The sequence below is a fragment of the Myiozetetes cayanensis genome, unplaced genomic scaffold, assembly GCF_022539395.1.
Source record: "Myiozetetes cayanensis isolate MyiCay16 unplaced genomic scaffold, myiCay2020 scf13, whole genome shotgun sequence".
NCBI classification, from domain to species: Eukaryota; Metazoa; Chordata; class Aves; order Passeriformes; family Tyrannidae; genus Myiozetetes; species Myiozetetes cayanensis.
The window spans coordinates 10471991-10493533 of record NW_026086937.1 but is presented as its reverse complement, the minus strand read 5'-3'; the positions used below and the strand labels follow the sequence as shown (position 1 = coordinate 10493533).

At 46.7% G+C, this 21543-nt stretch overlaps 1 protein-coding gene and 2 non-coding genes across 6 annotated transcripts; all 3 read left to right on the top strand.

The window, feature by feature from the left end:
- Positions 1-89: 89 nt before the first annotated feature.
- Positions 90-20575, top strand: ATG16L1 (autophagy related 16 like 1). Of its 4 annotated transcripts, none has more exons than XM_050307907.1 (19): positions 90-314; positions 2019-2112; positions 4255-4366; positions 5297-5370; positions 5542-5793; positions 6670-6735; positions 8905-8991; positions 9721-9777; positions 9977-10024; positions 10716-10818; positions 12837-12942; positions 13062-13132; positions 14645-14716; positions 16346-16466; positions 17246-17351; positions 17835-17984; positions 18263-18310; positions 18592-18693; positions 19081-20575. In XM_050307907.1, the coding sequence occupies exons 1-19, from the start codon at positions 200-202 to the stop codon at positions 19172-19174; spliced, it is 1878 nt and encodes a 625-aa protein (XP_050163864.1). In that variant the 5' UTR covers positions 90-199; the 3' UTR covers positions 19175-20575. The 4 variants fall into 4 exon arrangements, with proteins under 4 accessions (XP_050163864.1, XP_050163863.1, XP_050163867.1 ...); XM_050307906.1 differs by having other exon boundaries at positions 8902-8991; XM_050307910.1 differs by lacking the exon at positions 9977-10024.
- LOC126636512 (small Cajal body-specific RNA 6) lies at positions 11029-11297 on the top strand. Its single transcript, XR_007628050.1, has one exon. It is a non-coding gene; the product is annotated as a small Cajal body-specific RNA 6 (non-coding RNA).
- On the top strand, positions 13529-13791 carry LOC126636511 (small Cajal body-specific RNA 6). Its single transcript, XR_007628049.1, has one exon. It is a non-coding gene; the product is annotated as a small Cajal body-specific RNA 6 (non-coding RNA).
- Positions 20576-21543: the final 968 nt, after the last annotated feature.

Genomic DNA, 21543 nt, shown 5'->3' with positions numbered 1-21543 from the left:
GAGCGAGGGCGGAGCAGGCAGCGCCGAGCCAGCCGCGGTCGCGCCGCGCCGCTGAGGCACGAGGGCCCCTGACGCGGCGCGGGGCGGTGGCGGGTCCGGCCCGGCCGTGAGGGCTCCGAGGGCGCTCCGGGGGCTGTGCGGCTGTGGCAGCTCCGAGGGCTCTCGAGGGCTCCTCCCGCGCCGCCCCCGTCCCGCCGGCATGGCATCGGGGCTGCGCGCCGCCGGGTTCCCCCCGTGGAAGCGGCACATCGCGGCGGAGCTGCGGCGGCGGGACCGGCTGCAGCGCCAGGCCTTCGAGGAGATCATCGTCCAGTGTAAGCGCTGCTCCTGCACCGTCCGTGCCCTCAGTGCCTGCAGGGACGGGGCAGAGCAGGGCCCGGGCTCTGCTCGGGGGGGCAGCAGTGGCACAGAGGCGGGCGGGAACTGATGCCCAGGAACCTCCACCTGGACAGGAGGAAGAACTTGCTTGCTGTGCAGTGACCGAGCTCTGAACAGGCTGCACAGGGAGAGTGTGGAGTCCTCTCAGCAGGGATATTCCAGAACGCTCTGGACGCAGTCCCGTGCCACGTGCTCTGGGATGGCCCTGCCGGAGCAGGGAATGGGGTCCAGGCGACCGCCCTGGGCCCTTCCAGCCCGAGCCATTCTAGGGTTGCCCCTCCTCGAAGGCGGGAGAGCCGGGGCGGCTCAGGGCCCGGGGCCTCGCTGTGCCGCGGGACGCGTTTGTGGCAGCTGGGAAAGGTCGGGGTTCTGCTTTGTCGAGGAAAACGAGGAGTTGTTTCTCTCAGTTCCCCCAGAGGATGAGCCGCTTTGTGGTGCGGACAGTGATTGAATGTGTGAATTGTCTGCCCGATTCCTGCCCAGATGCTTGTGGGGTTGGGAACAATAGTGCTATTGACCGTGCTCACGGTCCTTTGTACAACCGGGGGCTGCTCGGGGGCCGGCGCTGTCTGTGCGGGGCTCCCCTGCCCGGCCGTGCCCGCACACGGCGGGGGCTGAGCAGGGCTGGGGCTGGGGCTGAGCGGGGCTCTGGAGCGGGGCTGGGGCTGGGGCTGGCGCGGGGCTCTGAGCGGGGCTGGGGCTGAGCGGGGCTCTGAGCGGGCTGGGCGCTGGCGGGCTCTGAGCGGGGCTGGGGCTGAGCGGGGCCTGAGGGGCTGGGGCTGAGCGGGGCTCTGAGCGGGGCTGGGGCTGAGCGGGGCTCTGAGCGGGCTGGGGCTGAGCAGGGCTGGGGCTGGGGCTGAGCGGGGCTGGGGCTGGGGCTGAGCGGGGCTCTGAGCGGGCTGGGGCTGAGCGGGGCTCTGAGCAGGGCTGGGGCTGAGCGGGGCTGGGGCTGGGGCTGAGCGGGGCTCTGAGCGGGCTGGGGCTGAGCAGGGCTCTGAGCAGGGCTGGGGCTGGGGCTGAGCGGGGCTCTGAGCGGGGCTGGGGCTGAGCGGGGCTCTGAGCAGGGCTGGGGCTGGGGCTGAGCGGGGCTCTGAGCGGGGCTCTGAGCGGGGCTGGAGCTGGGGCTGAGCGGGGCTCTGAGCGGGGCTGGGGCTGAGCGGGGCTCTGAGCGGGGCTGGGGCTGGGGCTGAGCGGGGCTCTGAGCGGGGCTGGGGCTGAGCGGGGCTCTGAGCGGGGCTCTGAGCGGGGCTGGGGCTGGGGCTGAGCGGGGCTCTGAGCGGGGCTCTGAGCGGGGCTGTTCTTGTTGCTGTCGTCCGAGCGGCTGTAAAGAGCCTAAACTTTGAACTCTTCCCGTTCTATCAGATAGCAATGCACTTGAGCAGTGTCTCTCTCTGTTGAGCTTTCTTAGACCAGTCCCACACAGCATCTGGGCTAAGGAGGAATTCTTGGGGTTGTAGGTGGGTAGTGCCTTAACATGCTGAGATCAAAGAGGAGAGAGAGCACTCTAATGTGGTGGAGGCTCCCATAGCATTTGGTTGTGTCACAGTAATTAAACAGACTAGATCATAGCTGGTAGGAGAATGTGGGAATCTGGATTTGCTTTCTGGTTATCTTCTTAATTGCACTTTTTGCTCTTGCAGATAACAAGCTGCTGGAGAAGTCAGACCTTCATGCAGTGCTGGCTGATAAGCTTCAAGCAGAAAAATATGACATGCAGAACAGACATGAGATCAGGTGTGTAAAACTCCTCCTCTGTGGTCCACCCCTGAAACCTAAACCTTACACAAACAGCTTCTGGGACACTCCAGTGACCTGGCACACAACAAACTGGGAAGTTGAACTGAAAATAAGTTACAACTGTGTCTAAGCGTGTGATGAAGTTATAGTACATTTACAAAAAAGTTTGACCAAGTTTGGGACAGAAATTGATTTGCCGCAAACTCCCAGTGTGCAGGTGGACCAGAAGGAGCTGCTGCTTCTGATCTGTTTGCCTTGTAATGCTTATGTTTGCCTTCTTTTAGTTCCTAAGGATTATGGAATTGTTGGATTGCAGTGCAGGGAGAAATGGATGTCTTGGTTTCTTTCAAACTGTGTTACTACATAGAAGAGGAGAATAGAAAAAACACGTGACTGTGAACTGTCAGTCCCAAATAAGCACCAGATGCTAAAAGGAAGTTTTTTTCTACCTACTGTTTTTAGCAGGAGTCCTCTCTAACCTGGGAATAGCACTCTGGTGCTGCAGGCAGGGGTCACACTGCTCTTTCTGCTGGTGTTTGACTCCACAGCAAAGCAGTGTCCTTTGGACAGCCTGTACATCCCACAGGGAGAGTCTCTTGGACAGGGCTGAGAAGCCCAGAATTCCTACTTCTGTGGGAATTGCTGCCTCTGTTTAAGTTCTTTTTGCCTGGAACGAGCACAGCTCTGTAATGCAGATCTGTGCAGGTGCGTCTAGTTGGGGTACAAACCAGATCAATATAGCAGAGAAAGAGGATTTGCAGGCAAAATGTCAGTGTTTAGCCAGCAGGCTGGAGTTCCCAAAAGCTTCCTGGTGGCTGCAGTTGTCTTGAACCATCTCCAGTTTATGGGAGTCGGATCCTGGTTGAGCACCTGCTCCAGGAGATGAAGCTGGAGTCAATGAGGACGAGAAGGAAAAAAAGCACAGAAACAACTTCTTGAAGTAAATGCTGAGCTGAACTCTGATACTGTGCTCAATATATGACAGTTTGTTGAAACAGAATTACTTTTCTAATCCTAGATAGCTGAGGAAAAATGTTTTTACTTCTCTCAAGACCAAGGGAAGAGTACCTAATTCTGACTATAGGGGTATGCATGGCCAGAGCCATAGGATATGTTGGATATTACCACAGGACTTGGCTTCCTGTCTGTTGGCACTCAGTGTTTTGGAAATGCAATTAGTGCAGCATTAGTTCAGCGAGGTGTTGGTTGGTTGTTTTTTGAGAAGAGCAGTAAGTTACTGATATCACTGTGAGGCCTTTCAGCTTCTGGATGCATTATCTGTTTCCCACTGGACTGTTACAGCGTGGAATGGCTGCAGAAAGGGATGCAATTACCTTGTTCCGTCTGTATAATGAGGTTCAAATTATGATTTTTTAAAAGTTGTAATTTAAAATTTAGCTGCAGATGTGCTCAGAGTCTGTGTGTGCTGTGTATATGTGTGTATATGCCTTCTAAAAACCTGGTTTTCTCTGTTTCTGCCCCTGTGCTTTCAGAGACACGAGTGGTAAATGTTACAGTCATAGTTGTTTTGGGGAGGTAATATGTGTGTTCTTCTGGTGTGTAGAAATTCAAGATTATCTTACAGTAATCCTGTGTTGTAAAACACAATTAGTAACCTATCCAAAACTTACACACAATCAGAGCATAGAAAGCACAGCGGAGAAGTGACTTGTCACTCCTAGGACTATAAACCCAGGGGCCTGGGAATTACACCCCTGGTTCCCTGGTTTTGGGTTCTGTGCCCTCTCCAGACATCCAGCATCTTCAAGGTCCACCAGCTCCCTCCAGAACAAATGTGGGGGGGAGGTGGAATCTGTAGTTGTTCCAGCATTTGGAGAGTGTACTTTTAAGACTCACTTTTCTTCATGCAAATTTAAACAAAGGCTAGTTATCTTCCATTTGATTTTGAGTCCTGTGTTACAGAGGTACACAGGTGAATCTAGTCCTCAGGAACTGTAACTTTCCAGTGCTGTGTGATGCCCTTTTGGCTGGTGAAGGAGCGTGTGGTGGGGGAGCCAGGTTTGGTGTGTTATGAATGACCCGTGGTGCAGTGTAGAGAGTCCAAGGGAGGCGATGCCTGAGCCTGTCAAAGGCACAGGAACAATTGGTTCTGGTTTGTGACATTTCTTCTCTCTCCAGCTGCAGCCCAGGACACGATGGCACATGGAATGATGCTCAGCTGCAGGAACTGGCACAGCTGAAGATAAAGCACCAAGAGGAGCTCACTGAGCTTCACAAGAAACGTGGCGAGGTCAGAGAGTTCTCTCGTGCTCTCAGTGGTCCCTACATGGCCCTTGGGGAGGATGACGTTAATTTTACCAAGCTTATTAATCATCATTTTTTCCTCCTTTTGTGTAGGGCCTTTTTAAGCTTCCCCAATTTTTGATGATTAAAATCAACCAGAGTTGGCTGGTCTGTAACACTGACACCAGGAGAGGAGAGTTTACATTGTCAGCACGGCATGATTTTTAAGCTCCAGTGTCAGCAATTCTGAGCTTTCCAAAGGGGAGACAGCTCTACAGGAGGTGTGCACCGACTGCTCAGGGCTCTGACAAGTCCTTCTTTCCCCCAAGGTGGTGTTCTAAAAGCCACCTGCCCAGGCAGGTACTTTTCTCCGAACTCTGACTGGAGAGTCGTGGTCTGGCAGCTGCAGCTCCGTGGCATTGGCCTGTGCACTGCAGACACTCCACCAGCAACTTTCTTTGGGGGAAAGCTCTTGGTGACACCTGAGTTTACCATATGAGCTGCATGTCTCTGCAGTGGCTGTCCTGGCCAAAGCAGGAAGATTTGTTTCTTAGTTGTCAGCACTCATTTGTTGGTTTCCTTACTTGGCAATTTTTAGTTTCTATATTATTTTTTTACAACTAAAATTACTTTCCAATATGCATTTTGTTTGATGTGACTTTATTAAAGAAACTTTTTGAAGGAAGAGATTGAGATATCGAAGGACAGTAACTTTTTATCAACTCATTTTTGAAAGTGGATTCTCTGATTCAAAGAGCTGTGTGACAAGGACAGTAAACAGATATGCATAGAAAGGCAGGGAAGAAAGACCTGAAAAGTGTGATCCATGCTTTGAATTGGATCACAGCTGGATTGGTCTGTGCACTGGTGGCTGCTCAGGGTGTGTTATCCAGCTGGCACCCCTGCAGTTTGTAACCTAATTTTCTGTTCTCTGTAGCTGGCCCAGTCTGTAATTGATCTGAACAACCAAATGCAGCAAAAGGACAAAGAGATGCAGATGAACGAAGCCAAGTGAGTAGGAACTGTTTTGTCTGAGTTCTTCATTACAGTTGTAATGTTCTCTAGGAGCCCTAGCCAGGGGCTAAAAATGCCTTTGTGAGGCGTTGTGCAAACAGCACAGAGAAGATGGCCCAGGTCCCAAAGGACATCCTCATTGTTTTGTATATTTTGTTGCCGTTCCAGGATTGCAGAGTATTTGCAAAAGATTTCTGACCTGGAAACAGAGTGCCAGGAATTGCGTAGCAAACTGCAAGATCTTGAGCGAGCTAATCAGACTCTGAAAGATGAATATGATGCTCTCCAGATCACCTTCAATGCCTTGGAGGAGAAACTAAGGAAAACTACTGAAGACAACCAGGAGCTGGTCTCGCGTTGGATGGCAGAGAAAGCACAAGAAGCCAATCGTTTAAACGCAGAAAATGAAAAGGATTCAAGGTGAGATCCATGATGTCTCTTTGATAAACCCAGTGTACTTTTCAGTTATGAGTGCATAGGATAAAAGCAGATTTAGTTTTGATCTCTGAGATCTCTATTCTTGCACAACACAGGGAGAGTCCAGAACTTTGTGTTCCTTCTTCTGGCCAATGCAGACTGATGCTTTGTGAAAACATTCCTGTCTTTTAAATGAATAAAACATGTTCTTTAGTTTCTTGAGCAACATTTAACTGTGGCCTGAAGATTATAAATCAGATAGAAACTGGGGTTTTTTTACTGCTGTTATATTTGAATTTCTCCTGATCATATTGCATCTTGTACTGCTCCTAGTTTTATCCTTTTTTGGCTTAACTAACTTCAGTGTTTTTTGCATTTCTCTAAAATGAGCATCTGCCATGAGACTGAGCTATGTATGACTTGCAAAAATAGATTTGTATGGTTTTTTTCCTTGCAAAATATTATTTCTTCTGAATTGCTTCAGCTTACTTCCCAGCTAACAATACTTGGAAAGAGCTGTACTGCAAGTCTCATAGTAGTTGGCAGTTTTGTATTAGCTTTACTAACATAATCATTATTTTGGCAAGTTTTTGCCCTCCAAGCTAATCTGTATCCATATGAGTCATAAAGGGACATGGGTTCACTTTGCCTTATTGCCTCTCTGGAGTGATCTTGTCCTTTGCTATTCACCGTAATAAAACCACCTCTCCTGCTTTGAGTATTTTGAAAAGCAGATAAAATTAGGGCAGTGGACTGATTTTTTTATTTTTAAAATTTTTATTTTACTCTTTTTTTAAATCTCATGAAGCCCATCACAACTGTGCAGGGTAGCCGTTGGAGTATGCTTTTTTTAAGTAATCCTGTTTTTTTTTTTCTTAGGAGACGCCAGGCCAGGCTGCAGAAGGAGCTGGCAGAAGCTGCCAAAGAGCCCCTGCCTGTTGAACCGTAAGCAGTCGTGATTTCTAGAGTCTCCTTCATAGTTTGTGCCTCAGGTCTATGCAGATGCATGATAAATGGGATCTTTGTTGTTTCTAAATTGGGTGAGGGAGAGGAGTGTTTAAACTTTCATGTGAAGTCAGAAATGCACAGTAATTCTCCCTACTTGAACTTACAGAAGAAGGAGCTCTGTTAGGACTCAAAATAGATGCTTGAACCCAAGAATGGTTCATAGGGACAGTGTATGTTGTCATCTCAGCATAAAAATATTTGTTGTATGATGCCTTTGGTCTTTCAAATAATTCTTCATGAAATAATGAAGTCATGAAACAATTACTTGGGAGTTGTCTGGATTTGAAAGAGTTGAACTACAAATGTGCTCAAGGATTTCCTGTAGGAATAGGTACTGAGTGAGTCAACGTGGGTGGAAATATATCCCTCACTATACTGTGAGGGATTTATAGCCTGAGGAAAAATAGATCAATGTGGAGTCACTTTACTTGGTAAGCCAAAAAAAGTCTCTCTAGTCTGTCGTTCTTTCCTTGCTGTGTTTACCCCTGGGTGGTGTTTAATCAGGTGATTGCAGTGGGCAGTGGATGGTGTAGGTGCTTTGCACTGGGCTGATAAAGGTGTAAGCCCAGTCCAGAACGGCAGCACCTGCTGCACTCTCACTGCTGGGAGTCTCCAGAGCAGTGTGCAGGCTCCTTCTTGAGATCTGTGTCTTTATATTCACATCCTGAAATCCTAGTGGATCCTGTGCTGCACGTCGTGGCACATGATAGGAGCAGTGTATCTACTCTGGAACAGGATCTGTGCAAAAGTTTGGGCTAGGGAGTAGGAGAGAGCTTGTAGCATAATTGCTTCTGTAAACTGCTCAGACTGCTTCACAGATGGTTTGGATTTCTTTGATTTTGTAATTGGAGAGGGTTTGTGTTGTATAAATGTACTGCTTACTGAAGGGGAAAATTGCAACATTTCAAGGGGAGTGCCCTGGTGTTTATATTCACTTAAAACTATGTTGTTAACATGGAAGGTCTTTTGCTACATAGTTTTAATAGCACAAACTTTAGATTTTTAAAAAGAAATATTGGCAGAACTTGATAGTATTTTGTTGAAATATCAGCCTGATACGTTAAATCAAAGTATATATTTTCCATAGCCTCTTTATGTATACTGTCCTCCAAAATCTTAGAACTGAAAGTGCAACTGTGTAACAGTCCCATCCTTTTAACTCCTTTTGCAGCTGAGCAATGGCAGGAAATTGGTTTACTCCTATTTAAAGGCTGAATTTAAACTTCCTCCTCAATCAAATGGCATTAGGTTGGTCAAGTGTGTTTAAAAATAGTTTGTCCTGCAAAACCAGCAGTGAAGGGAAAATCATCCTTGAAGGAAAGAAATACTCGTTGTCAGAGCCCATGGTGACTAATGGAGGAAAACATTCAGCTATAGCTGGATTAATATATGGTACATGTGTTGGCACCTCACACTTGTGTTCAGTCATACAGCAGCACTTCAGTGGAATGAACCGAAACATCCCTGGTATTTAATGGTGCACCGCCTGAAGTGCAACAGCACAGAAAGCATGAGGATGTCTTTGATGTGGGTGAAGGAGGACAGTTCAGACTCTTGTGCTTTTTTTAACACTTCCCTGTTCTGAAACAGCAAAAGGTGTTGATGCAATATCACCTGTATTTGGTAGTTCAGTAACTGGTGGTTTTGCTGTTCTGTAACTGTTCCAGCAAATGCAGTTCACTGTGCTGAAGCCTTGCCCAGACGTGGTAGGTTGTTATGATGCTGTTTGTAGTGCTGAAATGTTTGTAGTAAGGAGAATCTGGAAAGGAGGTCTGTCAACAGAAATAGCGGCTGTGGAAATCCAACCCTGTGACCAGTGAAGAGGAATTGGCAGCTGGAAAGAAAAAACCTGTAGTTTATTTGCTGCCTGTATTTGTTTTCAGACGTTGTATGTTGCATGTGGCCTCTCTGGCAGTGACAGCCAGGTGTGTGTGTTGTCTGAACCTACCTGTGTGATACGACAGCTGCATAACCCTGGGGTGGGTTGGGCATGGGCACTGACGGACCCTGGAGCGGGGTCACCATGTCGGTTGTGCCCATTGTTGGGTGGTTTCCATGGGAAGCTGCGGCTGGTTGGGAATGATATGTTCTCTGTCACTCCAGCAGGGATGATGACATCGAAGTGCTGGCAGATGAAGCCTCGGACACAGCGGAGGAAACGTCTCCGGTGCGAGCCGTCAGCCGTGTGGCCAGGTGTGTGGGCAGTGGGGCTGTGGAGCATGTCACTGAGCAAGAGCGGGGGGGATTGGAGAGTTGGAACATTGTTGGGAATGTCACTTTGGGTTTGGAGTTGCCTGTAGCTGGAACATAGTTTAGTACTTCCACCAGAGCAGTAGGAAACTCGTGTCCTGTGTTCTGTTACCGCGCTTAAGATGTGCTGGTTTTCCTGTGCTGCTTTAACTAAATTACAGTAGTGCCTGAAAAATGTGTTTAATCTTAAAGGTTTAAAACCAGAATAGTTAATAACATGGGTATAACAGTGCCTGTTGTGTTATGCCTTCATTACTACACATGACATGGATGTGATTTTGCAGATAGCTGGGTTTAGCAGAAATACTAAAATAAACTTCACCTAGATTAAATGCATCTGTTTCTTTCTCTAAAATAGCAGTGAGTGGAAAGTAAGAGGTAGTACATGAGTTCACAGATAAATTTGCTTGAAACTTCAGACTTTGCATGCTCATATATTTAAACCCAGCAATTCACGGGGTGAGGTTGAGGGAAATTGCAGAAACTTGACTCACAAGCCATGTTCTGAGTTGCAGTTACTTTTGCACTGATGCCTTTGGTGTTCTCTGTCTCTGGGCTGGGTCTGCAGGGGAGGGAGTCCTTCCAGGGACGTGTTGCTATGAAATGTGTTTGTATTGATCTTTATGTGGAGAAGCTATTCACAAGGTTTAAACCTGTGCTCCCCTCCTTCAGTAAGCGACTCTCCCAGCCAGCTGGAGGCCTTCTGGACTCTATCACTAATATCTTTGGGTAGGTTAGAACACTTTCACCTCCTTGTTTTGTATATTGGTTTCAATGTACACCAAAATCTTGGTGATACAGGGAATACGAGCAAGTATTTTCAGCCTTTCTTCTAGCTTCTGCCTTTCTTTTTTTTTTCTTTTTTGTTCTCCTCAACTTCCTGTTTCTTCCATCTTGCCGTGTGCTGACCTCTGACCTTTCCCTCCAGTCTGTCTGAGTCTCCCCTTTTGGGACATCAATCTTCTGATGCTGCCAGGTGAAAACATTCTCCGCGCTTAGTCCAGCATGTGAATGTATTCCTCTGAAGTGACGTGGAACCCAGCTGCATTGTTCTCATTAGATTTCAGATGTTGATAACTCTGGCTAGAAACTGTCTACAGTAAGAGAGTAATGAGCCCCTCTTTGTGGATAGAGTATGTGGGGTTTGCTCTTACTTTCCACTGCACTTTGCTCCTTTAATAGAGTTATTTAAGTAGCTGGGTTCTGTGCTTGGTATCCAGAGTGGAGCCAGCCCTTCTAAGCCAAGCTCTGCATTAGGTAGATGGTCTTTGCTTAAATGGAGCAGCCCAAGCTTGGGAATGGAGCATTTTGCTGCCAGGGATGTAGTGCTGCAATGGTGTTGAGTCTCCCCAGGCATAATGATGGAGCTGCAGTCATTGCCATGTTTCTCTTCCTATTAAAAAAGTAAGGACTGCTCCAAAATGAGGTCAGTAATCAGTTCAGGTAACTTATCTGGTGAACTGTGAAATGCCTAAAGCCACAAGTGAACGCAGTGTTACACAGCAAGTGTAATTTTTGAAAGATGGGATAAAAAAAAGTGAAAAGTACCTTCCCCCATTTTTTTACTTGCTGTACAGTGTAGTTAAGTGACAGGTACAGATGGATGAACTCAAGAGAAACAGTATTCCTTGTTCATTTTAAAATGTTTCTACTTTGTTTGGTCTCAGGAGGCGTTCTTTATCCTCGCTCCCTGCTCCCCAGGATAATGTAGAGCCACATCCAGGTGCCAGTAAGGAAGTGAGAGTGCCCACTACTGCCATCTGTGTCTTTGTGAGTATAGAACAAATTCTCTGCTCTGCCATTCCTCTTACTGTCTTTGGAGGTAGTGAATCCTCTCGGTGTGGGAACTGATGTCCTGGAGCTGTTTCTGTTAGCGCTGCCAAACAGGAAGGAGTTCTTGGTTTGGTAGCCTAGTTCATTCCTGTAACTCTTAGCCCAGGTGTTCCCCAGAGCCAGTGTGCTCGATGTCTGTCTTACTGAGGTCGATGATGACAAAGAAGTTTTCTGAGGGCACAGGGGAATTACACCCCATTACCCTCTTGGCTCCCAACAGTCCCTATTCTATCATGCCATAGTAGAGTGTGATGGAGGAAGAGACTGCTGACAGTTTGGGATTAATTCAGGCCAGTTCTCCACAGTGAAAGGAGTTGTGGCACCAAATACAATCCAACAGACCTGGTTAAGAGGAGCTCATGGTGGTGGGGTGTCTTCATTTGCTGTGCATGATCAAAGGTTTTCAAGCTGAGACCTCCTTTACGTGTTCTTTGGCCTCACAAGGCAAAACTTAAATTTCTGTGCAGGGCATTGCCTTCTGAATGAAAGGTACTGTGGGAAATTGTCCTGTAATTCAGGTGCTTGTTTGAACAGGTGTCTGGAGCTTTCTCGGGCACTCCAGAGCTGGATGTGGATTTTTCATGCGTGTGAAATGACTTAATGTTTTCCATCCAGAGTCCCAGCGTGGCTCACTGCAGCGTGGAGGCTTGTGTGTCCCTGCCTGCTTGTGTGTTCCTGCCTGCCCTGGTACAGCCTCTCTGGCAGAAGTCGTTGGGTGGAGGAGGAAGCAGTGTTACCTGAGGGGAGAATAGGGGCATGACTTAAGTGACAGCTGGAGCTTGAAAAGGGACCATCAGCAGAGGAGGTGTTAGGCTCTAGCTCCTGTGTTTTGAATGTCTAGCTCTGGCACAGCATTCCGGGAATTAATGCAAGGACTCTGTGGCAGAGGTGTGGCAGACACAGGGAGCAGACTGGGCTCACCTTTGGAGAGATGAGTACAAGGCAGAAATCACTTCAGCCATCCTTCTCAGGCAGAGCTTCCTGCAAGGCCTTTGACCAGCTTTGTTGTGAGTGGCTCTTGTGCACCTTCAGGAAGATCAGATCTGAAGTGTGATGACCCCTAAATATGAGCTGGCAGACCAAGTTTAAGCAACAAGTTGCAGAAAAATACAAGAAAGACTGGTTTTGAAGGAGCAGTTACTGAAAATACTTAAAAAGGAATGCAGCTGATTAATTGATAATGTGATAGTAATACTGCGTGGGCAAGTAATTTAAAGCGGTGAAATTAACAGGGCAATAAAAAGGAATGAATCTTAAAATTTTCATAGGTTTTAAAAGGTTAAGAAATCAGGACATTAAGGTGTGAGAAAGCAGGGGTGTCACTGCACAAGCAGATAGGAAGCACAGCTTAAACCCAAGTTCTCTGGAGAAGGTGCTGTCACACTGTGCTGGCACTACTTCATCAGCAGTGTAAAGGCAGCATTATCACCAGGGCACTAAGGGAATGCAGGTAATCTGTTAGGCTGTTTTCTAGCAGACTTGCCTAACTCAAACCTGACTTGAGTGTTCCATGGTTGCATGAACTGTTTGGATCATGTTCTTTGGCTGTCTCCAGATGGACAAACAAAAAGTTAGTTTCCTTCTACAGAATATCACCTGTTACTGTTTTCTGTCCAGCCCTCCCTTACCTTATTTTTTTTTTTCTGGTGTAACTTAAAAGCTTGCATTGTAGGAAGCATCGCAAGGCTTTTGGCAGTTTATTAACCCCGCTAAGTCCTTGCTGTGGTGTGGTTCTTTACGTGCCTTTGTTCTTTTCTCCAGATAAGGATCAGCCTTTCTGCTGTCTCTACGCCACCAGCCGTGGCAGAGTTTGTCTGTGGCTCTGTCTCCTATAAACTGCTGAAAGATCCACTGCTGTGGTTCTGTGTAACCTTTTTGTTCTGTGGCTGGCTGCTGTGTGGGGTTTGGGCCTGTGCTGATGGCATTTTGGGTGGCTGTTCTGTTCCTGCCCGCAGGATGCACATGACGGGGAGGTGAATGCGGTGCAGTTCAGCCCTGGCTCCCGGTTACTCGCAACAGGAGGCATGGACCGGAGGGTGAAGCTCTGGGAAGTCTTGGGAGGTAAATCTTTTTGCTTTGGGGTATGGTGGGAGGTTAAATGAAATTGTATTGTGGTTCACTTTGTGTCAGCTTCTGTTCCAATCCTTTGCTGAAGTTTTTGTTCGTCTTTCTCTGTGCAGATAGGTGTGAGCCCAAAGGTTCCCTCTCTGGTAGTAATGCTGGGATTACAAGCATAGAATTTGATAGTGCTGTGAGTATCTGTGCAATATCCGCTGTTTGTGATTGGGAATAAATTAATGGAATTATGTTGTTCTCTGTTATCAGTTTCCATTCTAGTTAAAAAGTTACCTAAGAAATGAGTGAAAACCCAAGTGTAACTGCAAATAGTTAAAATTGTACAAAAGATCGTTATTTGGTAAGCTGCAGTCTGTAATTCTCATCTTTGCTCTACAATTCAGAAGATGATATGCAGCTCAGACATTGGCTGTTATAGGCTATTATGATAAAATTACAATAAATACACTTGGCTTTGTCTGAAGTAAGAAAGTAATCTTCAGTTTTCCACTGAAACTGGTGTAACAACCAAAAAAGCAGATACACTGAGGCTTTGTTTCTGTGTGGTTTATTTTCATAAGTGCCTTACCGAGGTCTGTGATGAATAGTAAAAGGTCTGATTATCCCAAGACTTGCACTTCCATGACCTGTTCTCCCAGCAGTTTCTCACCAGTCACGGCACAGTCATGTTGTGGCTGGCAGAGCGTTTGCTGACAGCTTGAGATGTGCTCAAGTCATGTTACCCTGGAGTATCGGGGACATGGCTGGCATCAGCATCCTACAGTCCTGCTTCAAGGAGTTTGGGGTCTTGGATTGTTCTAACTGGGCACGTGATCTGACTTTTGTGCTGAGACCTCTTCCATAACACAAAGCTGACATAACTTCTGCCCTTTGGGGATGATTCTGTGTGCCAAACTTTACTGATCCACACCCAAAAGGATCCTTCCTCCCTGTGGGCACTGACCAGCTTATTAGACATGTGCTGGTGCTGTTCATCTGCAAGAGAAACTAGCTCTGATTTTTGCTTGAACACATCTGAGATGAGACCTACCTGAGGTGAGATGTTAATGGACTTCCAAGGATTCAGGAAAGTCTTTGAGGTGGACAGGAGTGCAAACATGAATTCTGTGGTGCCCATTCTCCATCATGGATGACTCGTGAGAGCCTAAAGCTGGGAACGAGTCAATTTGTCTCTCCTCAGACAGATTTAGTTTTTGGAATCGTAGCTTAAAACGTTAGAATTGTAATGAAAACTGCAAGAATCAGGCTAATTCCACTCTGAGGCCTGTCTAAGCACAGCTTTTTCCCTGTGGTGAAAAGAAAAAATCCAAGAGGAAAGAAAAATTACATCTCCACAACAGATGAGGGTAAAGTAGAACCTGTTTCCTCAGTGCTGTGGAAGAGAAAGGAGAATACCCTTTTTGGTCTGGTTATAATTGTATATTCTTATAAATTCTTATTGTTATAATAAATATGTTGCTTTATCTATAGTCATGGTTCTACAAATCACTCCCATTTTGGTGAGAAGCAGAAGCTATAGCCCTTTTGGAAGGAATACACTGGCGCATGCCACTGTGGTTTTGGGTTTATTCTTTTTTTCCTGTGGCAAAATAGCCCTGACATGGTTTTAATGATTTATTGGAAATATTTGAGTTTAATTTGAATCTTGACTAGCGGAAGGAGTTTTAAATGAAACTTGTGTTCACAGGGTTCTTACCTCTTAGCAGCTTCAAATGACTTTGCCAGCAGAATCTGGACAGTTGATGACAATCGATTGCGGGTGAGTCTCATGAGGGTCTCGTATTCCCAGTTCTGTCTAGTGGGGACGGGATAATTTTGGAAGTTGGGCATTTACAGACACTTTTAGTAGTCTTGAAAAGGAGCCCTTTGCTTAGCTGTCCGAGGCAGCAAGCCTGTACCTGCCAGACTTTATTCTCAATGTCTTTTGAAAGGTTCCTCCTTTCCTCCCAACTCCTTTGCACTCACATTCTTCTCTCCCACGTGGCTCTAATTTAAAGGAAGTTTCACCTTTGGTGAAAAAATAAAGAAAAGTTTCGGCTCAGCTTTCCAAGGGTTTGGGGGTTTTTAATTGTACTTTCCTATGTACACTTCTCCTCAATGTTTTGTTTTAGGAAGATGCTACTTTGATATTCCAAATCTGCTGATATTTTTCACATGTTGGTATAACCGAGAGATACATGGTAATTCACTGGGTAGTCCTCAGCGTGTAGATGTGAGGTGTCAGTTAGGAAAGTGAAGAATATCAGTTCTTTTGCAACTTCTCTTTGTTGAGTGTGAATTACAGGGAATACCAGTTTAGCAGAGTGTAGGTTACTTGCTACAAAACGTTAGTTATGCCTGCAAACATCCACCTGGCTTCATGTAATCTCCCTGTAATTTTTTGGAGTGCATTCACTGTTTGCTGAGATAAAATAGTGCACTCTGTTTTGAGAGTGTGTGCTATGGATTTGTCTTGGCTTGCACACGAGCAGGAGGCAGTGAAGCTGAAATCACAGTGAACTGTGCCACAAACTCGCTGCTTAAATGCAAATATCTGCCTGTAATGTCTGTGCAGCAAGAGCAGAAAGAGAGATGCAAAGTTAGATTGTCCTTGCTGGAGTTTGTGTCCTTTCTTAAGACAAAGGGGTCTTTTTGAGGTGATCTTTGACTCTGTGTTTTGTATCAGGGGTTTGTTTTTTTCCAGACTTTGTTCTCATTCCATTTTAAAGGGTTTTTCTTTTGTGTTTCCCAAGCCCAGATTGCTTTGTGTAGTTTGATAGTCCTTTGAGTATTTAAACAAATCTAAGGATATAGAAATATTTCTCTCTTGTTTTTTATAACTCTTCAGTCATTCATTATCTGTTTTATGATTTGGGGTGTAAATATCGAGCAATTCTGAGTGAATGCGGTTCATGTTCTCAGCCCCACAGAGCCTCTCCCTGCACTTGCAGAAGCTGCTGCAGGGAGTTTTTCTGAAGTCTCTGGTTGTCTCAGCTTTTAGGCTTGAAGATGTAACAATAGCTGGGGCTCGATGCCCTGTTGTGTCCTTGTGGAAGGCTCTCTATGAAACCAGGAAGGCACAGCTTCCATTTGCAGCACAGTTTAGCCCCTGCTCGTTGCTCCTGCAGGGCTGTGCTGCAGTTGCCGTGTGTTTATGAAATGTAGGTGAATGGAGTGTTAGGAAAGGAGCTCTTGCAGGTTCCTGAGTAGCAGGAGAAGCTACAGCCAAAGGTGACCTGTGTCTCGCAGCTTCAGGCTGGGCTCTGCGATCCTTCCCGCTCCTGCTCAGTGTTAACCTCTGTTTAACTGGAGGAGATGTTTTTTCCTCCAAACAACGCAGCAGATATGCGAGTTGTGATTGAAGCCAGTGGAAATACGCAGTTTCAGCCTGTAAATCTCTTTTCCTCAGCACACCCTGACGGGTCACAGCGGGAAAGTCCTGTCAGCCAAGTTCTTGCTGGACAATGCACGCATTGTTTCGGGGAGCCATGACCGGACCCTCAAGCTCTGGGACCTTCGCAGCAAAGTCTGTAAGGAGAACAACTTCTGGCTTTCATCCATGTGCTTCTGCTGAATGGACATGGGAGTCTGGCATCAGATAGATTATTTCATCTCCTTGCTAGCCTAAAGAAAGGAAAAACTTGCAGCCATGCCATCGTCTGTTGTTATTCAAGTAACTGGGTTCCTTCTGCCTGTTACCTGGAATAAGGGATCCTGTGTGTGCAGGAAGCACTGTTAGTGCTATGACATTTGATAGCAGCTGTGTTTTGGGAGGGTTCTTTGTTTACCAGTCTGGGGGTAGGTACTTCAGTCTTCCACTAAAAACTTGGAGCCAGGTCAGGGTTTTTAACCGAAGTGGATGGAAATGTTTTTCTTCGGGAGAAACACCTTGTTTCCTTGGATTTTTTTCCTACTGATGGCTCTTCAACTTGCTTGCACTTGAGAGACCAGTTGAGATTCAAGGTTACCTTGATACCTGGATCATGACCAGAGGTCAAGGAGACAATTTCATGTTGTTTACCAGCAGCAAATTATAGCTGGCTAAATATGAAGTAGAAATGAAGCAGCTGTCACAGGCACATTTAAAGAAATATTAGCCCCAGCAAAGGAGATTAAGAAGGGCAGAGAGGTTGTTGAAGACTTAAGTCAGGATTATTCTAAGACAGAATTTGCCCCATAGCACTCCTTGGGCACTGCTCTCTGTGGCCAGTGTGTGTGTCAGGGGGGTCAGTAACTGTTTTCTGTCTCTGTTTTCCTCATTTTGTACAGTATGAATGTAAGTGTGTCACCACTGGTTTCTCCTTTGTAGGTATAAAAACAGTGTTTGCAGGATCTAGCTGCAATGACATCGTGTGTACTGAGCAGTGTGTAATGAGTGGACATTTTGATAAGAAAATCCGTTTCTGGGACATCAGGTAAAACTATTGCAGGAGAGCTTATGGTGTAGGAATGGTTACAGGATAGCTGTCAGGTTAGTCTGAGCCAGGGAACTCTTCTACCTGAGCTGGGAAGCCAGTGAGACTGTAGGAGTTGCAGAAGGCCATTGAAAGAGACCTTTTTTACTACTTGTTTGGTATTTTGGATTTTTTTGGGGGGGGGATTCCATTTCTTTTCTGGAAAGGCAGCCTGCTTGCTGGTAAATACTCTGCATTGATCAGTATTTGCTGTTCTAGGATGGGGTTGTGAGGAAAGTTGTATCTAACTGTCATCTGGAAATGCTATCCCCAGGGTGGGATCTAGCTTGGGAGGGAAACAAAACATAAGAATAAACCAAGTAATCGTTTTCTCCTCTTCTTCCACACTGGGACAAGTCAAAGTTTTGATGCAATGGTTTGGCTTCTGGATCCTGGTTCACTGCTGTCTTTTTCCCCTCCCTTTTTTTCCCTTGCTGTCTTTAGGACTGAAAGCATAGTAAAAGAGTTGGAGCTGCTTGGAAGAATCACAGCTCTTGACCTGAACTCGGAGCGAACAGAGCTTCTGACCTGTTCCCGTGATGATCTGCTCAAGATCATCGACCTGAGGGTTAGTGCTGTCAAGCAGACATTCAGGTGAGTGTGTTCCTCACAAGAACAGTGGGAATTTCAGAACCCTGGATTGTGGATTGCCCTCAGTACTGGAGTGTTTTTCTGTACCTCCTCCTCCAATTAGGAGCTCCTAATTCTTTTTCTACATGGTGGCACAGTTCTCTAGAGTCTGACAGCAAAGATAAGGGGATGCTGGAGTTTATTTTGAACCATGCAGAAATCTTTAACATGATCTTCAGAGACAACCTGGAAGTCTCTCTTCTTATAAATTAGTTAACAGTTATCTGATTCTACCTTTTCAGTGCCCAGGGATTCAAATGTGGCTCTGACTGGACGAGAGTTGTGTTCAGGTAAGGTCAGATATCAAGGTATCTGATAAAGGTACCTGATAAATCTTTCCGCAGCCAAGCGTTTCCTCTTGGTCAAGGCAGTGTTATCTGTAGATGTTGATCCAATGTCTTGAAACACTCTGATTTCAAAGTGCTTTCACCTCCTAGTGCTGGCAGCACATAACTCTGAAAAGAGTAGTTAATGCCAAGTTTCTTGCTTAGGAAGTTGTGGGTGGAATGGTGATGTGTGCTGAAAATTGCTGATTTGTTCTTTGCCTTCTGCACCTTGTTTGATCTCATAGCCCTGACAGTAACTATGTGGCTGCTGGTTCAGCTGATGGGGCCCTCTACATTTGGAATGTGCTTACAGGGAAGTTGGAGAGGACACTTGCAAAGCATCACAGGTGAGGAAGGCGGGACATGCAATCCAAAGTGGGGATCTGGGTTGTGAGTCTTGCTGAGCTATGAAAGAGCTGTTGTTGTACAGCCTTGCAACTTATACTGGGGTGTGAGAGCTCTTAATACACAGATTCCTTGTGGATTCATGACAGTATTCTCTAGATTGAATTAGGGTAGATTTGTTATCTTCTTAAACTGAGATATGATTCTGATAAAGTACATTCAATATATTTTGAAGAAACTGTACCTCTCTCAGGCTTATTAAAAGGCCAAGTCTTGAGAGCTGAGAAAGTGCTTTTTAACTGATGATCAGAGTATTACAGCGTTTCATTCCAGTGTTCAGTGTGGTGGAATTGAGCTTTCTTGTAAACTTACCCTGGCTTCCATTGCAGTTCTCCCATCAATGCAGTGGCGTGGTCGCCATCGGGTGCTCACGTGGTCAGTGTGGACAAGGGCAACAAGGCTGTGCTGTGGGCTGAGTTCTGACTGCCGGAGGTGCACGGCTCTCTGGTGCTGCTGCTCTGGGGCTGAACAGGAGGGACACCCGAGCCCAGATCCATCCTGAGTCGGGATATTGACAAGCACATGGGCTTCGCTTTCCAGAGGGAAGTTGTAGAGCAATGGAGAAAGGAGCCTGAGTCAGACTTCTTATGGCTGCCAGTGCACTGTGGCGCTCGGACTTGGCGAGGGATTAGCTGGTCTGGATGGAGAATGCTACTTAGTCATGCCTTTACATGCAGTATCTCTGCACCAAGTGGGGCAGAAGATACTAGCAGGATTCCTCACCAGACAGCTGTGCCAAATATCCTGTCACACAAATGTATCTACAGCACTTCTGAGGTGGAAACGTTTGGGAAGGATTTACTGTGTATGCTGACTTAAAACATGTCCTGTCTCCTGTGTTCCATTCTCGTGGCCAAGTTCAGGCGTGGGGCGAGAAGATCCTGAAATGTGGACAGGTCCTAGGCAGTGTAAAGTGTTGGAACAGCTTTTAAAGAGAGTCTCCTTTGGCTCTGGCAACTCTACCTTGGAGTTTTACCAGCCCTGTTTGGATCTGCTCTGATCCCGGCACAGGCTCTCCAGCACTCTCCTGTGAACTCCTTGTATCGGTTTCACCTGGTCCTGAAGTGATGGTCTGTTCTTCAGGACTTCTGCACTCGCGTGTTGAAATGCCCTTCAGCATCACAAAATAGAAGATTTTTAATCTTTTTATACCACAGGCGGTTTGGTTACTGGGCATGAGGAGAGAGAAGTTCAGCTTGCTGAACTCGTGGGAGTTGTGCTGCTGTGATGAGGAATGCAGTCACACTGTGACTTCAGTCCCAGAATGTACATGTTTGGTCCCTTTTCCTGTTCATCCGTCCTGTCCTGGCGGCTCTCAGTAGAACACAGGGGAGCGGTGGGGTCAGATCCCAAATCCATTGTTTGTTTTGGTGCTGGCAATTCCAGGCCATTTGCCCCTTCTTGAGCACACGTGCAATATTCCCACTTGCGCTGGAGCCCTCTGTGTTACGGAGCGGTGTCTTGGCTCTGTCCCTGTTCTGGCACCCCAACCCGTGGTGTGGCTGGGTGGGAGCTACCTGGCATATCTTTATCCAGCCAAACCTTTCCACATCGTCTGGGCCTCAAGACAAGCCACCAGCGTTTTATTGCCTTTTTATTTGCACTTTATTTTCTTCTTTCCTGATAGTGTTTTACCGAGGAAATGTGTTCTTCGCAGGGGCTGGGTTGGGGGCAGCTGCTCTGACAGGCTCCCTCTAACCCAGCCTTTTGTTGAGACACTTTCTGCAGAGGGGACTTAGAGTATATGGGGCAAAGTTTTTATTTATTCAGCTGCCCATAAGAACTTGATTGTAAATAAACCTGTGTTCTGCTTTTAAAACCCCACAGCGCTCTGATTCATTTCTTTGTGTGTCTGTGTGTGTGACATCTCGCTCACAGTGAGCACAGAGGGGAGCCTGAAATGTCATTTTCCTGGTGAAGTGTGGGTTTGTGTTCAGCCACATTGTGGGATTTGGTGTGGAGGGGAAAAGAGGGTAATGCTCTTAGCTTGGATCTGGACATCCCATAAGTGCAGCCTGGGTGTGCCCTGTCCCAAGAATAATGCCTTGAGACTGAAGGAGGTCTTGCCACATTGAACAAGTGCCTCTGTCCTTGAAAGGTTGATGTACTCTGGGATGTTTTGGATAAACTACTGAACAGAGAAAATCAGGTGAGGTGTTTTTTCTTCTGCCTGTTGCAGTGGCAAAACGGCCCTTGGAAAGGCACTTGCCACGAGTCTTGGTGACCTTGGTTACTGCGGAAAAGCAGATCCCTAAATGGCAAGTCAGCATGATGAAAGATTAGTGGGAGATTAACGTATTAAAAACTGCAGGCTCTGCTCAGGGGGATCAGAATGGGGTGAGGATGTTTATAATTTAGGCTGCTACACTTGTGTTTTTCTACAGGATGGGCACAGATCTTGCACAAAGGGCTTTGTTTGGCCCCTTGATGCTCTTATGAAGCAAGTTAATAATGCTGAAGGGTAATGGCCAGCTAGCCTGAAAGGGAAGAAGAGCCAAGGAAGGGACAAGCAGTGCAGAAGGGGCTGTTGCAGTTTCATTTCTAAAGGTGGAGCTGCCTTTCAGGTGGTTTTGGGGGTGGGCTGGTCGTCTTTCTCCGGATCAAAGGGTTATGGAGGAGCTGTTTCCAAGGTCCCCTGAGAATGTTGGCAATGGCACACGGACCAACAGGAATGCTCATCCTCCCCTGGAGGACTAATAACCCTGCAGTGGCTGCAGCACAAACTTGTACCAAACCAGCTCTCTCCCTTTTGCTTTTGCAAAGTGTGACTGAAGAGAAGTTGTTGCTTTTCT

Bases quoted from the DNA above. Each gene is read 5' to 3' on its own strand.
- ATG16L1 (XM_050307906.1), top strand. From the start codon at position 200: ATGGCATCGGGGCTGCGCGCCGCCGGGTTCCCCCCGTGGAAGCGGCAC. The intron at 16,467-17,245 runs GTAAGGAGAACA...TCTCCTTTGTAG, and splicing joins GGACCTTCGCAGCAAAGTCT to GTATAAAAACAGTGTTTGCA. The intron at 17,352-17,834 runs GTAAAACTATTG...TGCTGTCTTTAG, and splicing joins ATCCGTTTCTGGGACATCAG to GACTGAAAGCATAGTAAAAG.